At 36.3% G+C, this 22331-nt stretch overlaps 1 protein-coding gene across 1 annotated transcript in view; it reads left to right on the top strand.

The window, feature by feature from the left end:
• Nucleotides 1-637: 637 nt before the first annotated feature.
• LOC118738863 (phosphatase Herzog) overlaps nt 638-22331 on the top strand; it is a 107307-nt gene continuing 85613 nt past the window's right edge. Inside the window, exons 1-2 of the mRNA XM_036469876.1 lie at nt 638-862; nt 4930-5506. Coding sequence (XP_036325769.1) covers nt 5434-5506 — 73 coding nt within the window. The 5' untranslated portion in view covers nt 638-862; nt 4930-5433. The remainder of the gene's footprint in view (nt 863-4929; nt 5507-22331) is intronic.

Raw genomic sequence — 22331 nt, 5'->3', positions numbered from 1 at the left:
ACTTTACTTCTCGTACTCAGAAAAAATGCACGTTTTGACTTGTGAGCTAGTTTCGATAAATTTCCTATAAAAATTAGACACCGATGGCACCGATTTGTTCGTAATTCGCATGGTAATTGGATCTGAATTACCAACAAATGAGGTAATTCGCTCTCAAACTTTTGTATGGCGAATTACGTAATTCGAAGGTTAATAGGAGTGCAAATTACGAATGAGAGAGCGAACTACGTAATTGGGGTGGCATTAGATAGCCGTATTAGCCACACAGTAATAGGGGTCTTCATCTAAAGTAATAAAGCGGTAAATTGCTTAAATTTATCACGAAAATTATTAACGAACAAGCGTTAAAAATGGACGAACAGTAAAGAACAATCGACGAACTATCGATTGCGATACAAAAATCCTTATAATTATACTAATGAGGTGCTAACGTCCGTTGGGTTTGCATTTTTTAAATATCTAAACTCAACGTTTCATTTAATTTTAACCACCCTACAAATATCAGTGCCGCCAAGTTTCCTCAATCCTAAGTTGTCAGTACTGTCTTTTATTTCGCTTCACCTCTTTTTTTCGTCGTAGTTTGGGCTACACTTTCGGGTTATTCCATCTATTTTCATAAATTCTTCATCAATTTTTCAGTTTCTTTTAGACTACAAGGAGAAAAGGTGTATATACGGCTTAAACGCGCACGATTGCATATGGCGGAAATTTTTTGTTTTTATTTTTTTCTACTGTATAAAAATTCCAAACGAAACGAGTGCGATAATCATAAAAGCGACGAATTAGTGTCGAAATAAAAACGAATATTGAAGAACCGGCTAAGGCAAAGACGCGACCAAGTGGAAAACGCATGTAGTGAAGTGTAAATATTGTTAAATTTTTTATACATATTTCTACGAGGTATTTCTCTCTTGCATATTGGTTCATTCAATCGTCGCCTGCAAAAAAAAAATTCCTTTGTGTGTAGCATTTTATTGGCGTCCATGTGTGTATGCGTGTATATTTCAGGCTGTATATTTGTGTGCGTTCCGCTTTCCGAACTGTTGCGCACACCTTAAAAGTGGCTTGTAGCCAAAAGCAGTCAGTCAACGCCGACAGGCGCGGTGACGGAGGCAGAGACGGCAACGACTGCGACGACGACCGTTCAACAATAGCAAAAAAGTGTAAATACATAAGTAGCAGCAGACGATCTAGTGCATAGCAGACGGAGACGGAAGTGAAGACGGTGACGGAATATGAGATAAAAGACGAAACAGCAAAAAAGCAGATAATGTGATTGAAAGAAGTGGATGTTAAAATAAAGACAAATTAAAAAAAAGCGAAAATAGAAGTGGCAAAGCAATAAGTAGCCAAGAGTATGAATGTGTTTGTTATAAATAGTTGAGTGTTGGCAAAAGGGGAGCTAGCGTAGAGCAGAAACAAAAGTAAAGTAAAAGGGGCGAAATTAGAAATTGTAGCAAAAACTTTGTTCGGTGAGAATTTGCAGCGAGAATGTTATACATACACACATATAGGAAACCTTGAAAAATTTATATGAAAAATTAAAAAAAAAATATTAGCTTTTGTAAAAAATAAGCAGCTCTATGTAATACTTATATTGGCTCACAAGCAGTACATTGCATTGTTGTCAATCTACTGTACACAAATATCAACGTCATTGCTGTAATAAACGTCATGGACTTCCAATTCCTTTGACAGTAACGCCATTCACCACCAAAATTCTTGTATTTCTTGCAAACAACAGCGCTATTCTCGCTCAAATCACCACCAAAAATGCATTGTGCGTAAGGTGCACCAGCAGCAAGTGCCCAACCATTGGTAGAAAAGGTGGTGTAAGGGTGGCAGGGCAACGAACGCAAGCGTACGAAAAGCAACAAACCAGCGCAGCTTCGTACACGACGTATCCGCTCTTGACGGCCTCGCAGTTGTCTGCTGTTTTGCTGCCCTCCTCTTATCTTTGCCACACTTGCTTTTTATCGCAATTTTTTGGCATCTGTATGCTACAATGCGTACATTCGATTGTGCAAAGTAATTTGAGTTGATTTTTGAGTACACAATTTTGTTTTATTGCTATGGCGATTATTAAAATAAATTTATAGCATAATACAATGTTATGTCGTCTAGAAGTAAAACCACTGCAAGGTAGACTAACCTGATTTTGTGTATAAAAATAAAAATGAGCGAAAATTTCATTTGTAAGTACAAACGGCAGTTGCCTGCAAACCACAAAGGGAAGTGGCAAGAAATTGCCAACAAATTCATAGCCCACAGCATAAAATGTCTGAGGGCTCTTCTACTGCCATTGCCGCCGCCGCCGCCGCCACCGGAGCCGTTGTCTTCGCCTGTGCACAAGTACAGCAAAATGGTCGCTGCCGTGGAAAGTACGATTTATGTACCCAACGCTACGTACATAGGTACTTCTTTATGTTTGTATGTACAGTACATACATATCTTACTTAAGTCTCAGTCAGCTATTTCCTTGTCTTAGCTCAACTATACCATAAAACAATTTAATTTTACAGCAAATGAGCACGCATTGCCTTCTTTATATGCAAATCATAAACATAGCAATACTGTACTGTGTACTGCGCTGTGCCATTCTGCTAAGTATGCTGCTGATGAAGTCAAGTGAATCGGGTGAAGTGGTTGCAAAGCTGCTGACGGTGGCAATCTAAATGACTTGAGCGTAGATTTGAAGTTTTTTGTGGCGGCTTGCGGCTGTAAAGCAAAATAATTCTCTTATTTATGCTGTCTAATATTTTTATTGGCCAACTAGCTTTGCTAGCTTGTCGACGGTTTTTCTCTATTTCGCGCATTCGCATTGCTGCCTATCCCCTTTAAGTAGTTTTCCTATTTTATCTTCTCTATCTCGTTCACATGCATTCATTCATTTTTTAACTCTCCTTATGTGCTCTATACTTCATGTTGGAAAAAGTTAAATTGAAATTCAAAACGAGTTACTGTCAGTTGTTGCAGTCGCAGTCAACGTTATCTCAAATGACGGCAAATTGCTGCGCCATGTACTTCGTATGACGTCGTTCAAAGCCAGTTGTGCAGTGCCTTTAACTGCGCTGCGGTTCTGTCAACATTCTGACACAGCTGCGCAAGTGTCTATCGCTCGTCGGCAGCAGCTGCGCTGCCACTCTGCCGTGTTGCCTCAAGAAAGGGCAATTTCACGAATTGGCTTACGTTTTTCTCTTTTGCATTGCTTGTGTATTTCTCATACATACGTACATATGTATGTGTATAAGGGCATTTAACTGTTGTGGGCACTCAATTTTTGTTTGCAATAAACAAAAATTCTTGCTATACCCGCAAAGATTATTATTTAGGTATAATAATCAGACAAAAAAAAACGAGAAACATAAAGCAAGGTTTTAAAATGTAGTCTTTTAAATTTCAATTCACTTTAAAAAGAGGCACTTTGATAAGCCTAGTGCCACTTTCTTTGTTACTGCAAGCTACCTTCAAACACTCGGCAAAAGATACATTCGATATTTAGGAACTTTACAGTACTAAGAAGATATTGTGAGTATAACACTATAACAAAATCACGGTGTAAAAGGCGGAGATACTAACCACTATACTATCGAGTAACAATAGCCACTATACTATCGAGAAAAAGTAACGACTGTACCATCGAGGAAAAATAACCAGTATACTATCGAGGAATAAAAAAAACACCACCTAAAGTTTTGGAAATCCTCGCAGTAAAGTGTTTGGACGAGCTTTTAAGATTTGTAATCTTTTTTGATGTGTCTACGTTTCATTATACAGCTTAATTCATTCTGGCAAAATAACTGCAACCACACGACACCTATAATCTAAGCACAACACGTGTAAACTCTGGTTCTTCATTCAATTGATCTACAAATGCAGATGAGTAGGGGAGAGGTGGTATAAACTGAAAAGATACTGCCTTCTTATTTACCTCCCTAAAGGGAAGCTGGGGATTTTCATAAGCATTCTCATGGGGCTGTGTAGGCTAAGATGTCATCTGGTTTCGATAGGAATCTGGCAAAATGATCTTTATCGGTTTTGTAACTCAACTTAAGATACGCCACTGCACCTGCTCCTTGAGTGTGATGCCTTGGAATGTGAGGATGTGGAAATAAACGAGATTTTATGATGAGTAGAGGGCACAATATATCCCTTGGGTTGCAGTGTATATCTTTATAAATTATCTATGTTAGTTACATATATAAAGCTAAATGTGTGAGCACAAAATATTATGAAACACCTAACTATGAATACAAAGGAAGAAATTTATCGAAATAACCCCTCATTAATACTAAAATTATATAAGTTCGTTCACGAATAAATAATGTAATCGAATCCAATGAGAACAATATAGTTACCATAAAAGCTGGCCCTAAACAGAATTTTCTGCCAAGCCGATTTGATAAACTAAGCTAGTATCGAGAGTTCATATTAGTAAGGTTAGGTTAGGTTTGCTCAAATACTTCTCATAGCATCCAAATCACCAGAGGAGACAGAGGAACATACTTACATATACTCGATGGGGCCTGAGTTCGATGCCTGGCAGCGGAATATTAGAAGGTCATAAGCTTATTTTTCAATAGAAAGAACTTATCCCAAGAAAATTGTCTGCCGTTCAGAGGAGCAACTGAGATGTAAGTCCCTTCATTTCTGTGGGGAAGAAGTTCGTCCAAATGCTTAGTAAAAATGTTAATGCCAATTATTTTTTCAATGGGCTTAGGTAATGAAAAACCCTTGATTATTCTTTGTTTAGAAAAGAGATGTTGCAAAGACTTAAGATGGGAATGTGTATTTTAGTTTGAATGATTTGCTTATGTACTGCGGACAAATAAAAGGTATTAACTATACGATTATCGAACAAAATATAAAAATATAAATCCTACTTTAACAATTTAAATAGTAAAATAATATTCTTACTTTCAATTTCAGGTTTTCTTTGTGTTCTCTCGTTTGCTGTGGTTCCTTTGAAATTAACTGCAATAATAAAGTGGATTAAGTATAATTTTACACAATCACAAGTATTTTAGTGATCACGATATAAACCTAAAACATTTATTTGCATAGTGATTTTTTAAAAAAAGGAAAAAGAAAAAAAATATTACGCCACTTTGCCATTAAACCAAACGTCTTTTTTTAGCACTGAAAAGTAAAAAGTAAATACATAAGTTTATTTTTAAACGAAAACACGCGCTTAGCAGCAAGAACCGAAAAGTGAAACGAAGTTTAAAGAGCATAAACAAAAATAATTATTCCCAATAAGAAACGAGTGTGTTAATCATAACGTAATAATCCTCTTTTTTTCATTTCATTTCTGTTGAAATTTAATTTTGTTTGCAAATTTTTTTTTGTTTTTGTTGTTAAACACACATAAAACGGCGGCAGGCAAATCTGTATTTTTGCCTACCGAAAGTGAAGTAAAAAATTGATGCTTAAATGGATGCAACATCAATAATCACACAAGTCTCACGCGACGATGAGCAGTTGAACGTGTGTGCAAATGAGAAAGGTGAGTACCATAATTAAAATCAAATATCTCGTATAAATATAAAACTTTTTTATTAGTACATATTATAAGTATTATCTTAAGAACTTTAACAAATATCAAATTAACGAAGCGCAACATAATAAAATGAAAAAGAAATGATACAGAACCATGGCTGTTAACTATGTGGAAGCGATTGAACAAAGGAATTTTAAATGTGACAAGCTGGCTATTAGGTTGCTTGGTTGTTTGTTGGTAAGCATGAGTGGGTTGCCGCCAGTTATTCAGTCGGGCAGTATCAAGAGGCGAGACATGCGCTTGCTGGCGGCCGCAACAGCAGTCGCCATCTCATTGCCACCGCTGTCGTCGTCGTCGTCATTGAAAGGGGAGCAATAAATGCAAGTGGGAAGCCCTGACTGGGTGGAAGAGTTGCTTATCGGGTTGTTGTACTGGTTGTTTGCTTGCGCCTCATTTCATTGCAGTTTGTGTGCTTGTTTTGGTATTACCGTGCGCCCCTTTTTTTTGTTGCCAGACACACAAAATGAGTCATCGGCAACCTGCCGTCTGTGAGTCCAAGCAACAACCAACGCAACGCACATTAATGGCAGTATGTACTATGCATTTATGTAGCAACAGTCAAGGCAATGGTCACAAGGATATGTGCGATAACAGTGGTTGTATTTAGCCAATACTTGCATTTTATCGTAGAAAAGGGAGCTAATAGATTTTGTGGAGAGATATGTAGTTACTGTCGTTCTAGGTGCCTGCCCTAAATCGTCAATGGTTAGAAAGTTATCCCTCAACTTTTTCAGGCGTTAAAATTTATATGCCATTGGCATCCCCCATTGATTTGGTAGTGGGGTTTCGAATAAGAAGCGAATTAGGCTTCAAAGTTAAGTTTTTAACCCAATGTGTTTTCAGACATCTTAATTGAGAAATCGCCTTTAGTGGTTGGAAGAGCTAAAAAATAAAAAGAAATAAAACCCTTTTTGAGCTTGACTATGTATTATTTGTGTGTACAAATTAATAAATGAAATGAAAAATATCGCGAAATATACATATGTATGTGCATACTATGCATATATCTCATGGTTTCCGATCACCCTAAGTTTCGATGTCTACTTGTCTTTTAACTTATTCAACCTTTAAGTAACTCAAAGCTTCCTTTGGGTTGTGTCCAAATGGCATATTCTTGTGCGAATCCGAACCAAAATTTAATTATGCATCTCAGACTCCAGGTCTCCAGATATCATCAGCATATGTTATGCTCGATGTTATTTTTGCGGCTAGTTATCGCTGTCTAGATCAACTAATATTTCAATTATAGTCGTCAAGCTCAAATAACGTACCACAGTAACGTGGTTCTGACTAGACAAAGCGAGATAAGTCTTATTTGAGTGATTTAAAGGGGGAGGTGGTTAGTGTTTGGGAACTTTCAATGGGCATTTGTACATTCGGTCGCGTCTAGATAGGTAGAAGTTTAATTTGCCAGAGTAGCCAGACTGTAATTTCGAAAGAATAATGCGTGTTTCGAAGCAGCTGAAGCTACTCTGCTGCAAAAGGTGGAGGCTGACAGTGCGAGAGTTGGTCCAGTAGTTGTTTTACGAAGACCTTCAGTTTATAGGTTTCCCTTACTAGAAGCACTAGCATCTGTCTTCGGTTGTTGTAGCGGCTTACTTAGCCCTGCCTAGATCGGCTTGTCCATCAATCGTTGTGTCAAGTCAAACCAACAGGACTGGGACTCTATGTGCTACTCCGACTGGGTATGTCCATAGGTATAGGGGCGTTAGTTGAGTGGGGTTTAGGGGATAAGCGAAGAGGTGTCGGGAGTTGTGAGGTGACTCTCCACATGCACACATTGGGCTAAATCAGAGATGGGCAAACTGGCTCCCAGGAGCCGTCTTGGCACATTTAGGTGCTAGATGAGGGGTAACATCAAGAGTCAGCATGAAAGGGGAAGAAAAGCATAATAAAATTTCTTATACTACGACTCTCATTACTAATACATATGATTATTTTAATGTATTTTTTACACCTTTTCCTGAGAACTGGCTTGGTATTTGACTGCTTCAAGAGCCCAAAAATCTGCCCATCCCTGGGCTAAATAATATTAAAAGACACATTTAGATATTCATGTATAATATATTACAAAGTATACTAATTATTTTATTAGATATGAAATCTTAACCCTTATGCAAAATGGCAAAATTTTTACATTTAAAATGTAACTAAAAAAAATTTAACAAAGAAAATATGAAAATATCTTTTTACAAACACTTTTGTGGCGATTAAGCTACTGTACAACAAATCAGCTCAAATTTAACAGCTCAGGAGTAGAATACATACATGCGTACATAAATACTATGTATAAAAACAATTGCAGGTTTGCAGTTTTGTTTTTGCGCATTTTCTACCATTGCTGTTGGAATTCATTTCACCTTCGATCCTTTTTTTTGTCTTGTATTTGCACACCTCTGCCGGCAGCAGCAGGGGATGATTTTCGTTACGTTGAGTTTTTGCTTTTCAAGGACATTGAACTTGTTCGTCTTTATTTTATGGGATTTCTTTCTTATGTATTTATTTGAATTTTTTTGCAATTCATGCAATTCAAGTGCTTACATATTGGCGACGTTTTTTGCGCATTTAAGCGCTAAACACGCATTTTTCTTGAACAAAAAGCGAAATGATTCTTCCCACAATTGAATTAGACGTACGCTGCAATAGGGTTGCCAACATTTTCTAAGATATTTATAGTACTTTTTCAAATAATAATGGGAAAAAATAGTACATTTCAAATAAATATAGTATGTATTTTATTTAAAAGAAAAAGTAAAAACGCTTTTTAGGTTATGGAAAAAATTCTTCCTGTGAATGCCAAAGTAGGCTGGAATAGAGAGTAGAGAATAAATAATTTTAGGTTAAGTTATATGTTTAGGCATTTAAAGTTTACGACATACAACAACACGACACTTACGACACCGTTGTGAATACCCCAATAGTATTTTCGCGTACTATATTTTTTCCGACAGTATATAGTACGTCGATCGGAAAAATGTTACAATACTATATATTATTGTATGGTTGGCAGCCCTACGCTGCGAAAACTTATCAAATTTGTGCATACTTTCTCCAATTGCCATTTACGATTTTTTCAAACAACTCGAACTATTTTCAGTTAATTTAATTTCCTATCACAACTTGTAATCGTCGCTTTTGTATTTATCTTTAGTCGACCAATAAGGCAATGCTGCTTTATCACTTTTTCTTACGATTTATTTCGCTATTTTTTAATTTATAATCTTTATTGCTTTTAGCGCAAATTACTTTCTTCTCTTTTTTCCTTAATTTGCCATTATTATCAGTGCACTCGCCTGCCTTTGCCATGTATTAACTCTATCTCTTAAACATATCGAGTGCATCGTTGGCTTCACTGGCCGCTGGCCGCTCGTTTGCCCGCCACCAGGTCGTTCGCCTGTTTGTCACAATGCCATTAGGCTATTAGATGTTGTCATTCAAACGTTTTCATTACTATATACCAGGCATGGGCAGAGACTTAGCAGGTGCTAAATGAGCGTAAGCATCGCGTGTACGTATACAAGCGAGAGCGTAACGATGAGAACGCGACAGCATGCAAAATGAATTGGATACACCAACACATTCTCACTTTTATCTCACGCTTGTTTGTGGTAGTGCCCACCTCTGCTATATACAGACGTACATACATACATTCTCCAGTGTGTTGTTGTTTGCTTGCAACCATTGTAATCAACATTTATTTATTTATTTTCCCGTCATTTAACCATTTAAGCAAAGTGTAAAGGCATGTCACTGCCGCTCTAAGTGAATTCCTCTGGTTTGGTTCGCTGGTTGTTGTTTTTTTTTTTGTTTGTTTGTTCGCGTATTTTTCTATGGCCAATTTATTTTCCAATTAATTGCACTCACACATTGCTGTGCTGTTGTTGTTGCATTGTGAATGTAAAGAAATGGAAAAATTAACGCACACACATACGCAAAAATAACCAAAGCAAAAGAAACAAAACATCACTAAAATGCAGCAATGGGGTGTATTGGTTGTATGTACAAGACTCGTCACCCCTTTCACATTACAAAGCTCATTATCACTCGAAGTACTTACATATGTATGTACATGCGAGTATATATCGCTGGCAATATTAATGACAAGCGCATTAAAACGAGGGGAGAGTCGCTTTAAAATTCTAGCGGTGAAGTTGATTGATGGCAGCTTGAACTTGTTTTAAAAAAATATTCACTGCATATAATGTTCATAATACGCTTTATACTAATGATGATTGAGATTAGTGGAAGGAATTAAATAAATTGCAAGTCTAGCTTGATTATCGTTCAATTTTCAGTTATTTTTGGCAATGTGGCATATCAGAAATAGTGAGAAGTCGTTCCGTACATACATTTATAATATCTTCAGTACTATTTTTAAGGACTAATTTTGACTATTTCTGACAAGTTTGGATACGTACGGGATCGCAACTTACATATATGTATGTAAGCAGCACAACGCTTATTATTATTACGTTGGGTGTGGTTATGTTAAGCTGGATTAGGTAGAGGCGTTTTACCCAATCTAAATGGTCGCTACGAGTGCCAGGAGGAGGCACATCATTCTAGCAGTTAAGCCATTTACTATCCCAAACGAAGCTGTGGAGATCCGATACTTTCGTCTCCGCTTTGTCCCCCAAACTATTGAAAAAGTGTGTTCACAAATGTTTCGGACGGCTTGTCTGGAGAGCTGGGCATTGACAGGAAGTGAATAATTGATTCCTTTTCTTCCTCATCCCGACAACTTCGGTAGGGGTAGCTTGTTAGTATACGCCATCGATGGAGCATTGATGCTATAGCACAGTGCCCTGTGGTGACGCCGGTAAGACCACTTACAGCAGATTTGTTTAGCGTCAATAAATCTTCAGTACGACTCTTATTGGGTCTCGGCTATAAAATCTCACAGGTGTCCTGATTAATCCATAGGTCATTAGTTACGGCTGTGGGGGTATACTTCAACCCCCTTAGCAGAAAAGAAATCGGTGGCAGTAGAGAGTTATCCGCTTCCCTAACTTGCATTTCAGAGAGAGGTTTTGACGTGACTCAGTGAAGCCAGCGGTGCACGAAATTTCCAAACTACCATCGACTTAACTTAACCCGTCTTCTCTATTTCAAATATCACCGCCGGAAAGAGCCTGCATTTATAAGGCAGGCGATATGATTGCCCTTACCTGAAGGCCCTTTGAGTACGGAGCCGAACCTACTCCTTTTTCCATCTTTGAGCAATCTGGATATATGGCAATACCATAATTTAACCACAGTAGGCCGCCTTTCCAATCTTTATTGGTTGGAAAGTGTATGGGAATTCTAAAACTAAAATCCCAAGATGATGTGAGTTAATCAGTTTCGACATCTAAGTCGGCCTTGATTCCGTTACGCCGTCCACTATTAATTACTTTCAAGACCGCTGCGTGCCCTTAATTGGTCTACTTCCACAATTTTAATTTGTGCTAAACCCTTATTGTAATCCTATTAAAGAAATTAAGCCCAGTGTGGCATATTCTAAATTTTGTATGGAGAAGGTAATCGTTCCACAAGGTGTGTCAGTCTGCGATTCATTATACGTGGGCTGTCACATAGAACATACTCTGGGGTTTCGTCCACCAATCCACTAAACCTGTAGTCTACAGAAGGTGCCTTTTTATTCAAATGATACTTTAAATTGCAGTGTCCTGTTAGGTAGCCTGTAAGAGTTGTAGGACAGTCTCGGCTAAGTTCAAGTAGTATTTCGGAGTTCCTCTTTAAAGGAGTTATGCACATCTCTGATTTTCGCATTCCCTTGTGGCCAGATTCTTCCCAGTTTCTAAGTAGCTCTGCACTGTATGCTTTAGATGTACCGCAGAAAGGCTCGGGTTCATGCAAGTGCATTCGGGCTCCACGTTTAGCGAGAAAGTAAGCACTTTCGGCACCTTCAAACCCTTCATGTCCAGGGAGTTTTATAACTGTCCACGAGCCTTGATGTCATTCGAAATGAGGCTAAGGCCTTTAATGCTGCCTGATTATCCCATGATCCCATGAATGAGACAATGTGTTACTGCGCAAGAAAACAACAAGCCACTCGTTAGATTCTTGCTTTCACGAGTTGAGTAGAAAATCAGAGCAACTGCTTAGAGGAGGTGTTCTAAACTGGACACATTCGCTCACTGCGCACTAGAAAGTTCACTGGACTTGGTAGCCAGGATGAAAAACCATCATAGTTTGATTTGGAGGATCTGGCTAGATTATGAAGGACTTGAAGGGTTTTGAGGAAAATAGTGTCTCTTTGGCCAATGACTGAACTTTTGCCAAGAGCAGTCGCACTAAAACGCCGTTAACTTTGCAAAGGTAAAGTGAATGGAACTATCTGAATTTTGTACTTTGGCATGTATTAAGAAGGGAAATAGGTTATAGGACATTAGCACTAATACTTTTGCGGACGAGTGCAATTATGAACGACTTAGCTTAACTACGTAAAAGGCTACGACTTTTCTATACTTGTTTTCATCACACTTTTAGTTCCTTAAGCCGCCTAAAATATGTATTTCATCAATCAATCTATAAGTGTTATATTTTCTTTATTATTATCAACAATTAAGTGCATTATGTATATATATGTATGTACGTAGCTTTGCACTAAAATACGTAATTCAATTGCACATTTGCACTTCACGCTGCTTGCGTTATTTTTATTTGCTTCACAATTTTTGCTTTTCAGTAAAACCGCAGGCCGTCACTTTTCGCAATCAATAGACCGAGATAAGCTATATCTATAGCATGCATACATAGACGAGTACATTAGTATGTACCTACATATATATGTACATTTATGCATTTATTTTCTAACCATATTCGCTCGCAGTTCTGCATTCAAGTGTTGCGCTCTCTAAGTTTTGCACTTAAAGCTCAGTTAGTCTAGACTTAATTTCCGTAACTTACCTTAATATTTTGGCCAACCTGAGAACTATGAGAAACTGTGTTGGCGGTTAGTTAAAACTTAACTTACCGTAAAAAACTTAAGAACCTGTAGATGTTATGTTCTTAAGTTACGGCCTTACGGAAATTGAGAGCGGTGAGAGAATCAGGCTTGCCAGACTCTCGTTTTTGTATTTCTTAAAAACAAATGAAAGCAAACCTTTTTGTTTGCATGACTTTTTTGATGTGGCGTTTTAGGCGGCGAACTGTTATACGGCTGAAAGAGAAAATACAAAAACAAAATATTTCCGCTTCTGGCTTGTTGAGTAATAATTGATGATTTCCTACGGTAAGTTAATTTAAGTTAAGTCTAGACTAATTGAGCTTTTAGTCTAGACTTAATTTAAAACTTAACTTACCGTAAGCAACTTAAGAACCTGTAGATTTTAGTTCTTAAGTTACGGCCTTACGCAAATTGAAAACGGTGAGAGAATCAGGCTTGCCAGATTCTCGTTATTGTATTTTTCAAAAATAAATAAACGCAAACATATTTTTTTGCATGATTTTTTTTTTGATTTGGCATTTTAGGCGGTCAACTCTCAAACAGCTGAAAAAGAAAATACAAAAACAAAATATTTCCGCTTCTGGCTTGTTGAGTAATCATTGATGATTTCTTATGGTAAGTTAAAGTAAGTCTAGACTAACTGAGCTTTTAGCCACTGTCAATCTCAGTTTTCTGTGCACCCACTAAATAAGGATTACCCCATTCAGCATTGTTTCTCAAACGCCACTTGATTTTGTGATTGGCTGTGGGTGTTAAATATAAACTTGGGTAGTAAAAAAGGGGTTCCCCCCTCCCCCCCCGTGCGTCGTTTAATATTGGACGTTTGCATTTTATTTGTTTTTTTTGTCTCCCATTAAATTCTTGAATATACTAATATACATTTATACATATGTATATGTATAGTATATGTTTTTTTACAAAACTCGTTTTGCCATTTGATTTGCCTTTTGCTGCTGCATACGTGTGTATGTATTATAAAAATTGTACACAAACACATAAAAAAACACACAGAAACTGCTAAAAAGTAAACAATCAAATGACAGCAAAGATACAATCGCTGTAGAAGCTGTCACAATAATCACAACAGCAAATTTGTGTAATTGCGCCTTCAGCATAAGCATTCCTCTTTTAGCTTCACAAATAAAATATGGCTTTATGTGGCTTAGGTGGGCTATTCCTTTGATAAATACAACAAAAAAAAAAAAACATTTCTTAATTTGCTGTCGTCACATTTAGGGAATTTACAAGGCGTTTTAAGCATCATAACAGCTTAAGTCTTAAATTTTTTCGATGTAAAATAAATAAATAAGATTTTACGACGCTTAACACGCCTAGTGAATCTTCTAATGGTGTTTTAATGTTTTCAAGTACGGAAAAAATTTCACAACCGCAAGTGGTTCAGCTCAAAATAAATTAAATTCATCCCTTTACCCAAATTGATAAATTGGCGTGAAATAGTACCTTCAGAGGAGTTTACCATCTACTTTTGTTTGTATGGAAACTACTACTGGACAGGTAGGCCTCATGTCAGCTCAGCGACCACTGACTTGCGTCGAAACGTAGGCGGGCAGAGGCTTACGAAATATCAACTATCGATTTTAGTGAAAATTTCGGAGGGAAGCTGGTTGATTTTAACGCTCGATGATGAGTTAAGTATTTTCTTAAAACGATCACATAAGCTGTTTAGCCTTAGCTAGGTTTGGTTAGGAGGGCGTGTGTGGAATATTCCTTACTTTCACTCGCAGACAGAATTATCCATTGTGAGTGCCCTCTTTTAGTGAGTGTCAGCAGGAGACACGTACCTATAATAGAAAGAGTAGCTTTTTGTCATTATTCTACTGAACCAATTACCATCCCTGATGAAGCCGGGAAGATCCAACAGTTCCACCCCCGCGGCCTTAGCTAGGTTGAGGTCTAAAATCTTGGCTTGAACTTCTTAAACAGCCCGCGAAGCTCTATGTGATTTAAATCAGCCATATGCGAGACCTCGGTCATGGCTTTTGGCTTTTATGTTATTTAATTACTCATTATTTGGTTGTTTATAAGTCGAAGAGTTCTGAGCCATATTTGGGTCATTTTAGGCTTGAGTAAGGTCTTGTTGAAAGGTTGTTCTTAGTATGTTTTCGAATAGAGTTGTTGCGGCCCTACACAAAAGTGAACTGGATACTTTCTCGCCAAAGCTTTAATATATTTAGTTCAGAAATGTAGACCAGTGGACTGGTATGTGCATTAATACCAGTTCATAAGTTCAGGTGATTTTCAGCACATGATCAATTATACATGACCATAGTTATGGTTAGCTAGGCATACGTGGAATGAAGCTCCTGTAGCATTCTTGCATGTTCCCGCGTTGTTTGGTCTGCTCTGGTAGGCGGTAAAAGACAAAGCAAAGTTCAACCTCGAATTCTGAGAGTTAAAAGTTGGAGGGATTGTTCAAATATATATATGAATGTATATAGTTAAGTTAGGTTAGATTGCAATAGTCGTCCGCAGCTCTTTATGATGAAGCGCCGTGAGTCAATCACAACGTTATGAAGACGGGTAATATCAATCGCTGAGAGTTCCCCAGAATTGGTTGTGAAGAACGAGCTGAGGTACTTCAATCTTACTTAGCCTTGCGTAAATAAAATCGATAGGATGAAAAAGTGTGAGCTGTGGCTTTGTAAGCATAGTGAGCACGTCTAACCACTCCTTAGCCACCCTAGGCCAAAAATTATTTTTAATTAAACATGTCTTATTTTCGCCCAACGTTCGCTGTTTGAACATGGGGCCAATTAATGCTACAGTGAACCACTGCTGGTCAGGGGCGACTATCTGCTTCTTGCCCCGTGATGTCATTTCTTAGTTAAAAATGCTCTAAGGCAATTGTAATGGAGGCACTTCCGTACCAATTTTGAGCGCACCATTAACCAGGGCCTTGATTTGAGCTGGCTTATCTCCCTCATGGGCGTTACATCCTTACCACTGTCCTTTAACGGCAGCTACTACTCTTCTGCCCTAACTTGGGACGATGAAGAGCTCTACCAAGCCCTCCAACAAGTTTCGACCCATTCTTGAGAGAGTTCACTGCTTTCTCCTTGCAAGCCATTCTTGGTCTTATTCAATCGGGTAGCGTTTGAGTCGTACGTCAAACAATTTAGGTTGCAGTACCGAAAAATTTCTTCAAATTCGAGGTATATCGTTCTGGTTCACGGCTTTCAACTTATCCTTCAATAAAACTGCAGATATCTCTACAGTCTACCGTTTTCTCTCGTCTCTAACCGGCCTAAGTTCCTAGCGATTTCTATAACCATCTTTAGGCCGCTCCAGTAGGAGGCCTTTTCGTCTGAGACATCTCTTCCGCTTTCGACTTTTACTTGAACCACTAACTATACATCGTAGCGTTTCAAAAATTGTTTGGCCGTAGTATCCTAGTGTTGTGGCCTTGACCGGGAGTATTCGATTACTTAATTATGCAATTATTTCTCGCTAATATTTTTTTTTTAATGACTTTGCTATTTCATTTTATTTCCTCATACTTTTTACTGTCCTAAACGAATTGGATCAATTTGATGTGACTCCTTCTGCAAACAGTTACACAAAAACACTCGTTAAATGCAGGAAACATTGTCCACTTGTTGCGAATTAATTGATAATTTTTTTTTGTAGTTTTGTTGCTCGTTGCCTTCATATTCAATTAAATTAATTGTGAAATATTTTTTATTTTTAACTGCAAATACATATAAGTACTCGTATGATGATATTTTGCATAATAAATTCCCTTTCTATTTGCATAATTACATTTTTTTCTTTTAATTATTGAAAATGATTTATCACTGTTTGTTTTAACCTTAACTCCCGGTTTCTGCTAATCATTACTGATTTATGTGCTTTTAATTCCCAGCAGCGCCCTTTAAGTATATACATACATGTATATGTACATACTTTTTTCACATCATGAGCTACATTTGATTTATAATTTCACAGCCAAAATTATTAATATGTATTTACATATATAAACATACGTATACCCGTATGTACCCTGCAGAAAATCTGGCTAGCTCAGAACTAGACGTTTTGCTGACGGTACTAGATCTAGCTCAATATCCAAGCAATGCTTAGAACTGTCCAGTTTAACACGGCCATTTCATTGGCGGTGGCAATTGTCGCCCAGTGCATTACTTTGCAACTAGTTTTTAACCGGTTCCGTTTTGGGCAGTTTTTTTTTCTTTAAAGAAAACGTTTTTAAGATTAAATTTTTGGATATTTTTTCTTTTCTTTTACAGATTCCATGTTTGTTACATATTCAGCCTTATCATGAGTTTCATTTTCCCCGAACCGGTTCACTTTTCACTTTTGGTTTCCATGGTTTTTTACTATGGGCGGATGACAAATTTTCGGGTGAATTTTTTTTCAGGTGAAACTCAGGATAATACCATTTAAAAAAAAAAATAATTATTGTGTAAGCGGCACACAACACTTTAAATTCATTAAATCTGAAAACTCACAACTGCCTCGACCGCGATATGAACGCGCGACCAACGATGCTTGATTCGGGGGTCTTCTCGCTGAGCTACCTTCATATTGTACGAGAAGTGAGAATTTGTACACTTACACCGCAAGTTTCAACTGTCCCGCTCTGCATCCATTTTGCACTAGTTCAGAGATAGTTCTAGCGGAACTAGCGCTTTGCCAGTCTGTCTCTAAATTTTACTGCAGGGTATGTAAGCATGTAAGCATCTAAATTTGTATATGTGTTCACTCATATACTGACAGCTCTTAAATTTCTGTATGTGAAAACTGTAATGCCTACATTTTGTTTATTACGAGCTGCTTAAATTATCGTTTGAGATGACCTAAGGCACTATGAAAAATCGTAATTTATGCAGTGCGAAATTTTGCTGCCAACATTTACTAAATAATGAAAAAAATATATAAAATATGTACATATGAATAGATAATATTTGGCGCTAGCTATCTACCTACATACATATATTATAACGCCGGAAATGTACTTCTATGTAGGGATATGTATTTATATTAGCGTGGGCTTAAATATATGCTATTGTACCTTAAATGGTGATAAATAGTATTAAGAATGTTGAGCGCTTGAAAATCACTGCTGAATCTCTAATTCGTTATGAAATGGATTTCCTAAAAAAAGCGATTAATCTTGTTTCGGCTGTACATTTTTTATACTCTTATTTATTTAAACTTCATTAGAGTTATGCTGCTAATTCACGAAAAATTCCATTCATTTTTTAATGTATACGTATGTATGTATATCTATGTACATATATACATTAGGGCGAGTCAATCTGTATAGGAGATTTTTTTATTGGCATGAGGAATGCATTTCTGCACTTATATTTTTATTAAAACTTCCATTCACATGTTTTTCGAAACATATTTTTACAGTTTGTATGTATACGAGGGCTGCTTGATAAGACAACTGGGGTATAAACAACGGTGTCGAATTGTTGTATGTGCTGAACGAAAACAAAATTGATGAAATTCCCATCTACCATCTTCGTTAAAATTTACTACATTGTCTGTTTTCAAAGGTTGCTGAACATAAACTAAAAGACCTAGTTTACTCAAAATTTTATAAAAGCCTATTCACAGACTATAGTTGACAGCAGCAGTGTTGCAAAAATCACTGACTTATAAAACTATCCGCGTCTAAGGCCTACTTTTGAGCGGAGAAGTTAAGCCATACCATTAAAATTGCTTATAGCTCGCTGTGTCGTTTTAAATGTTTACATATTTTTTTAAATGTTTTTTTTTGTTATTCTATAACTTTTTTTTATTTATTTTTTCAATTCATAATCTTTTTTCCTTGTACCCCTCGAACTGTGCTTGTTTCGTTGTTGTGCGTAGTGGAACTGCGCGTGATAAGCTTTTTCCACTCCCAAGTTTGCTCATTCCACAGCTACAAGCATAAGCTCAAAGATTTACATAATTTTGTATTTTTTTGTTGAATTATTTTCCAACAAATCCAATAAACATCTCTCACCCTTCAGGTGCTAATATACATAAATACATACATATACATATATTCTACATTAATGGCATTTCAATAAGCACCGCGAGCCAGTTTAGCTTGCTTGCGTACAAACATATGTGTGTATGTGTATACTATGTACATACATTAGACTGCACCACCTTGCAAACAAACAAAATAAAATCGCCGTACACCCCTGAGTCTAAGGTATTTTTCCAAGGCACTTTCGATTTTTTGTTGGCGGGCCTTTTACATTTTTTTGGTGACACATGCATTCGGCAATACATTTTTTTTAACTATTCTACTGGAAAGAAAAATCGCAATACTTCCCTAGCAAAAGTTTATTGATTTTTGGTGAACTTTCATATATGTACTGACATTAGGGTGGTACGTTAGAATGATAAGAACTGAACACGAGACTGGATGTCAATGAACTTTGTAACAGAAAAATATATATCAAACCTTAGGATACGACTATATATGTAAGTGCCGAAGATATCGACTATAGATAGGCGCTGGATATCGGGAGACGCGGAACCACGGTACTGATTTCAAAATGGCCGGGATGGGCGGTACGGGAAGGTCTTAACAGATTTTATGGGTAGGACGAAAACGAAATTCTTTCCCGACTCTACCGACAAAAAAAACGCAACTTTACGATATTCAGAAAATCTTCCTTAAAAGCGGTTTATGAAATAAGCACTTTCTACGGTTTAATGCGACGAAAAAGAACAGCAAAGCAAAAAAAATAATCGGATGATGCCAGATCTTTCAACATTTTTTTGTTATTTAAAATTAATTTAAAAAACATGCGAATTAATCTCAGTGATAGATTTCCGGACCCACATGACCTGCGATACAATTTGGAAAAAATGTCGGAATGGGCGGGTTCGGGACTTAAAAATTGTATTTACTGATGGGCGCGATCGTATGTGGATTTTTTTCGAATTTTACTTTTTGATGCAAATTTGTTCTACACCCTACAATGCATAACCTGGTGAAACATTGTAGCTGAAATTCCTATCGTTACGCCAAAAATGTATTGCATTCTTATCGCATGTTACAATGCATTTTTTCTTGTGCACTTATTCTTATGTTGTACCTACGTAGAAAAAAATCGATACATATAATAAAATTGTAACAGGCCGATGTCTGTACATTATAGATATTAAAGAAAAACTAATATGGGGGTCTTTATTAGAGAAACAGAAGCCAAATCAACCATTTTTATAATTTTTGTCTGTCTGTCTGAGTGTAAGTTTGTACGCGAATCACTCAAAAACTAATGCATGGAATTGAATACAGTTTTCACCGGTGTATTGTTAAAGGTCTAACTTAAAATATAGAAAGGAAAAAATTGAGAGAATTGCCAGCTGTTTGAAGTAAATTTATAAGATAAAGTAAATATTGCAATATGGCTGTCAAAAGAAAGCGGTTTAAGAAGGCTTACAGCCGAAAATATTTTTGTGGAAGGTTGCCAACTGTTTGAGAATTTTAATTTAATTTAATTCACATGATAAATTGAAAATTAGCAATATGAGTATCAAATTGAAGAGGCTTAGGAAATTTTATTGCCAAAAATGTTTTTTAAGAGGTTTGCCGCCTGTTTGAAAAATGTTATTCAATTAAATGGGTAAATAAGATCAAATATTACAAAACGGGTATCAAACAGCGCTAAAATACTTTTAAGGCGCATTGAAGCACGCCGGGTATTTGCTAGTACATATATAGTACAAAGAATCCAAACAATTTTTAGGAGTAGGAAAAACGCCCTCCTGTAAAATGTCGTTTCTGGCACATACGATAATATTGTGCAAATGGGTCGGTATGACGAAAAATGTAAAAAGATAACCAAAAAATAAACACAATTTTCGAATTGGCTTGCCGTGTGACAAAAACATCGATACATCCTACTTTAAGATCCGACTATAAGTGCTGAAGATATGACGAAAAATGTAAAAGTTTAGGGAACAAATTTTTTTTTCAAAGTTGCCTTGCAAAACTAAATTAGTTTCGAAAGCGCACGGTGAACTTTTTTTGTGGTACGGTCTAATGTACATACATACATATGTACATACATACTTATGCCCATACAGATTCCATCCATTCCAGTACAGTTAAGTATACCTACATACCACTCCACTCTTACTTGTTGACTACCAGATGCCTTTTTTTGGTGACTTTTTTTTTTGTATTCTACATGTCTCACACCCAATTCAAAGGTGACACAACTCAAAATTACACGTTTGTCAGAAAATGCGAAAAACTACTTCTTAGCACTGCTAATCATATGGTGCAGAGATAATTTACCTTAGGTTTTTTAAACAAATTGCAAAAAAAAATTTGCTACTGCTTTTGCTGAAAGGCAAATAAAAGCTTTGTGTACATTTTTAGCGCATAATTTCAAAAAGTGCGATATTTTGAATTGTGTCACTTTTGAAGAGCGTGTGCGATATGTAGATACTATATCGTACCTCTAAATTTTTTTTATTTAACGCACATAATGCCGGGCATGTGCCATTTGTGCCTTAGCTACAAACACAGTAATGTATTTTTGCTCCTGTGCGCTTAAATTACTTTTTTTGTATTTAATTTAGTTGTTTTACTTTTATGCCACCACATTGTATTTCTTTAAAATTTTTATTTTATTTTTTTGTTTGTGCTCGGTCATTTTTTTTTTCGGTATCGCTAGCAGCGAATATTTTGTTTGCTTGTCATCATCATCGTCATTGTCGTCGGCTAGGGGAATAATGTTTATTGAGCGCAAATTCTTGTTAACATTTTTTTTGCACGTTCGCATTTTATATTCTTCGTTGCTGATTTTTTATTGCTTTTTTGACTTTTTGTTAATTCTTGCATTTGTGGTGCTCAGATCAACCATATTGGTTCTTATGTATTTTATTTAATTAAGCAAATAAATTGTGTCTTTTTTGTGCTGGCGGTTGTGCTCTTGTGATATGGTTGCTTGGTGGTCAGGCATGTTTCATTTGAAAGTAACTTCATACATACATATATTCATATGTATGTACTATGTAGCGAAATTCAAAAAATCTTTAAATAAGTTTTTTATTTCTCGAAATTGATATTTATTAAAGTTTTTTTTTTATATCGAATTCAATTAACAAAACATTAAAATCTATATCAACAATTTTTTTAGAAAAAATCTGCGAAATAAAAAAAAATATATATTTTATTCTGAACCAGTAGTGACTTTCATCAAACATCAATTACCTACAGGCTTCAAGTCATAGATTTAAAAAAAAAAGTCTCCACCATACATTCATATCTACGTATACAGCTATGGCCAATGAATTAGCACCAAAATAAAAATTTCAAAGCTTGCACAAATTTCTCAAAAATTAATCAAACCTCAAAAAAATTACATTAAAATTTCAAATTTTTTAATCAGAATTTTTCGAAAATTTTCGGGTATGCATTTCGGTAGCCCATTTAATTTTTGTACAATAGAAGGCAGATTTCAAGTAGCAAAAAATTACCGTTGACTTTTGAGAATTTTTTTTTGTCGAGGGTGTTACGCATTTGCTTCCATATAAAAATTGATTTTGTTCATGCGTTATATGGAAGAAAATGCGCAACATCCTCAACAAAAAAAAAATTTCAAACATCAACTGTAACTTTGAGCTACTTGAAACTTGCGCTTTATTAGACTAAAATTGTATTGGCTACAAAACTGCATACCCGAAAATTTTCTAAAAATTCTGATAAAAAAGTTTGAAATTTTGATGGTAACTTTTTGAAGTTTAATTAATTTTTATAAAATTTAAGCAAGCTTTGAAACCTTTATTGATGTAGTTTCCGTTACAGATTTTTAATTA

This window comes from Rhagoletis pomonella, unplaced genomic scaffold, assembly GCF_013731165.1.
Source record: "Rhagoletis pomonella isolate Grant_MI unplaced genomic scaffold, Rhpom_1.0 Rhpom_scaffold_00005, whole genome shotgun sequence".
Taxonomy (NCBI): domain Eukaryota; kingdom Metazoa; phylum Arthropoda; class Insecta; order Diptera; family Tephritidae; genus Rhagoletis; species Rhagoletis pomonella.
The sequence above is the reverse complement of the archived record's forward strand: the minus strand, read 5'-3'. Positions and strand labels throughout refer to the sequence as shown.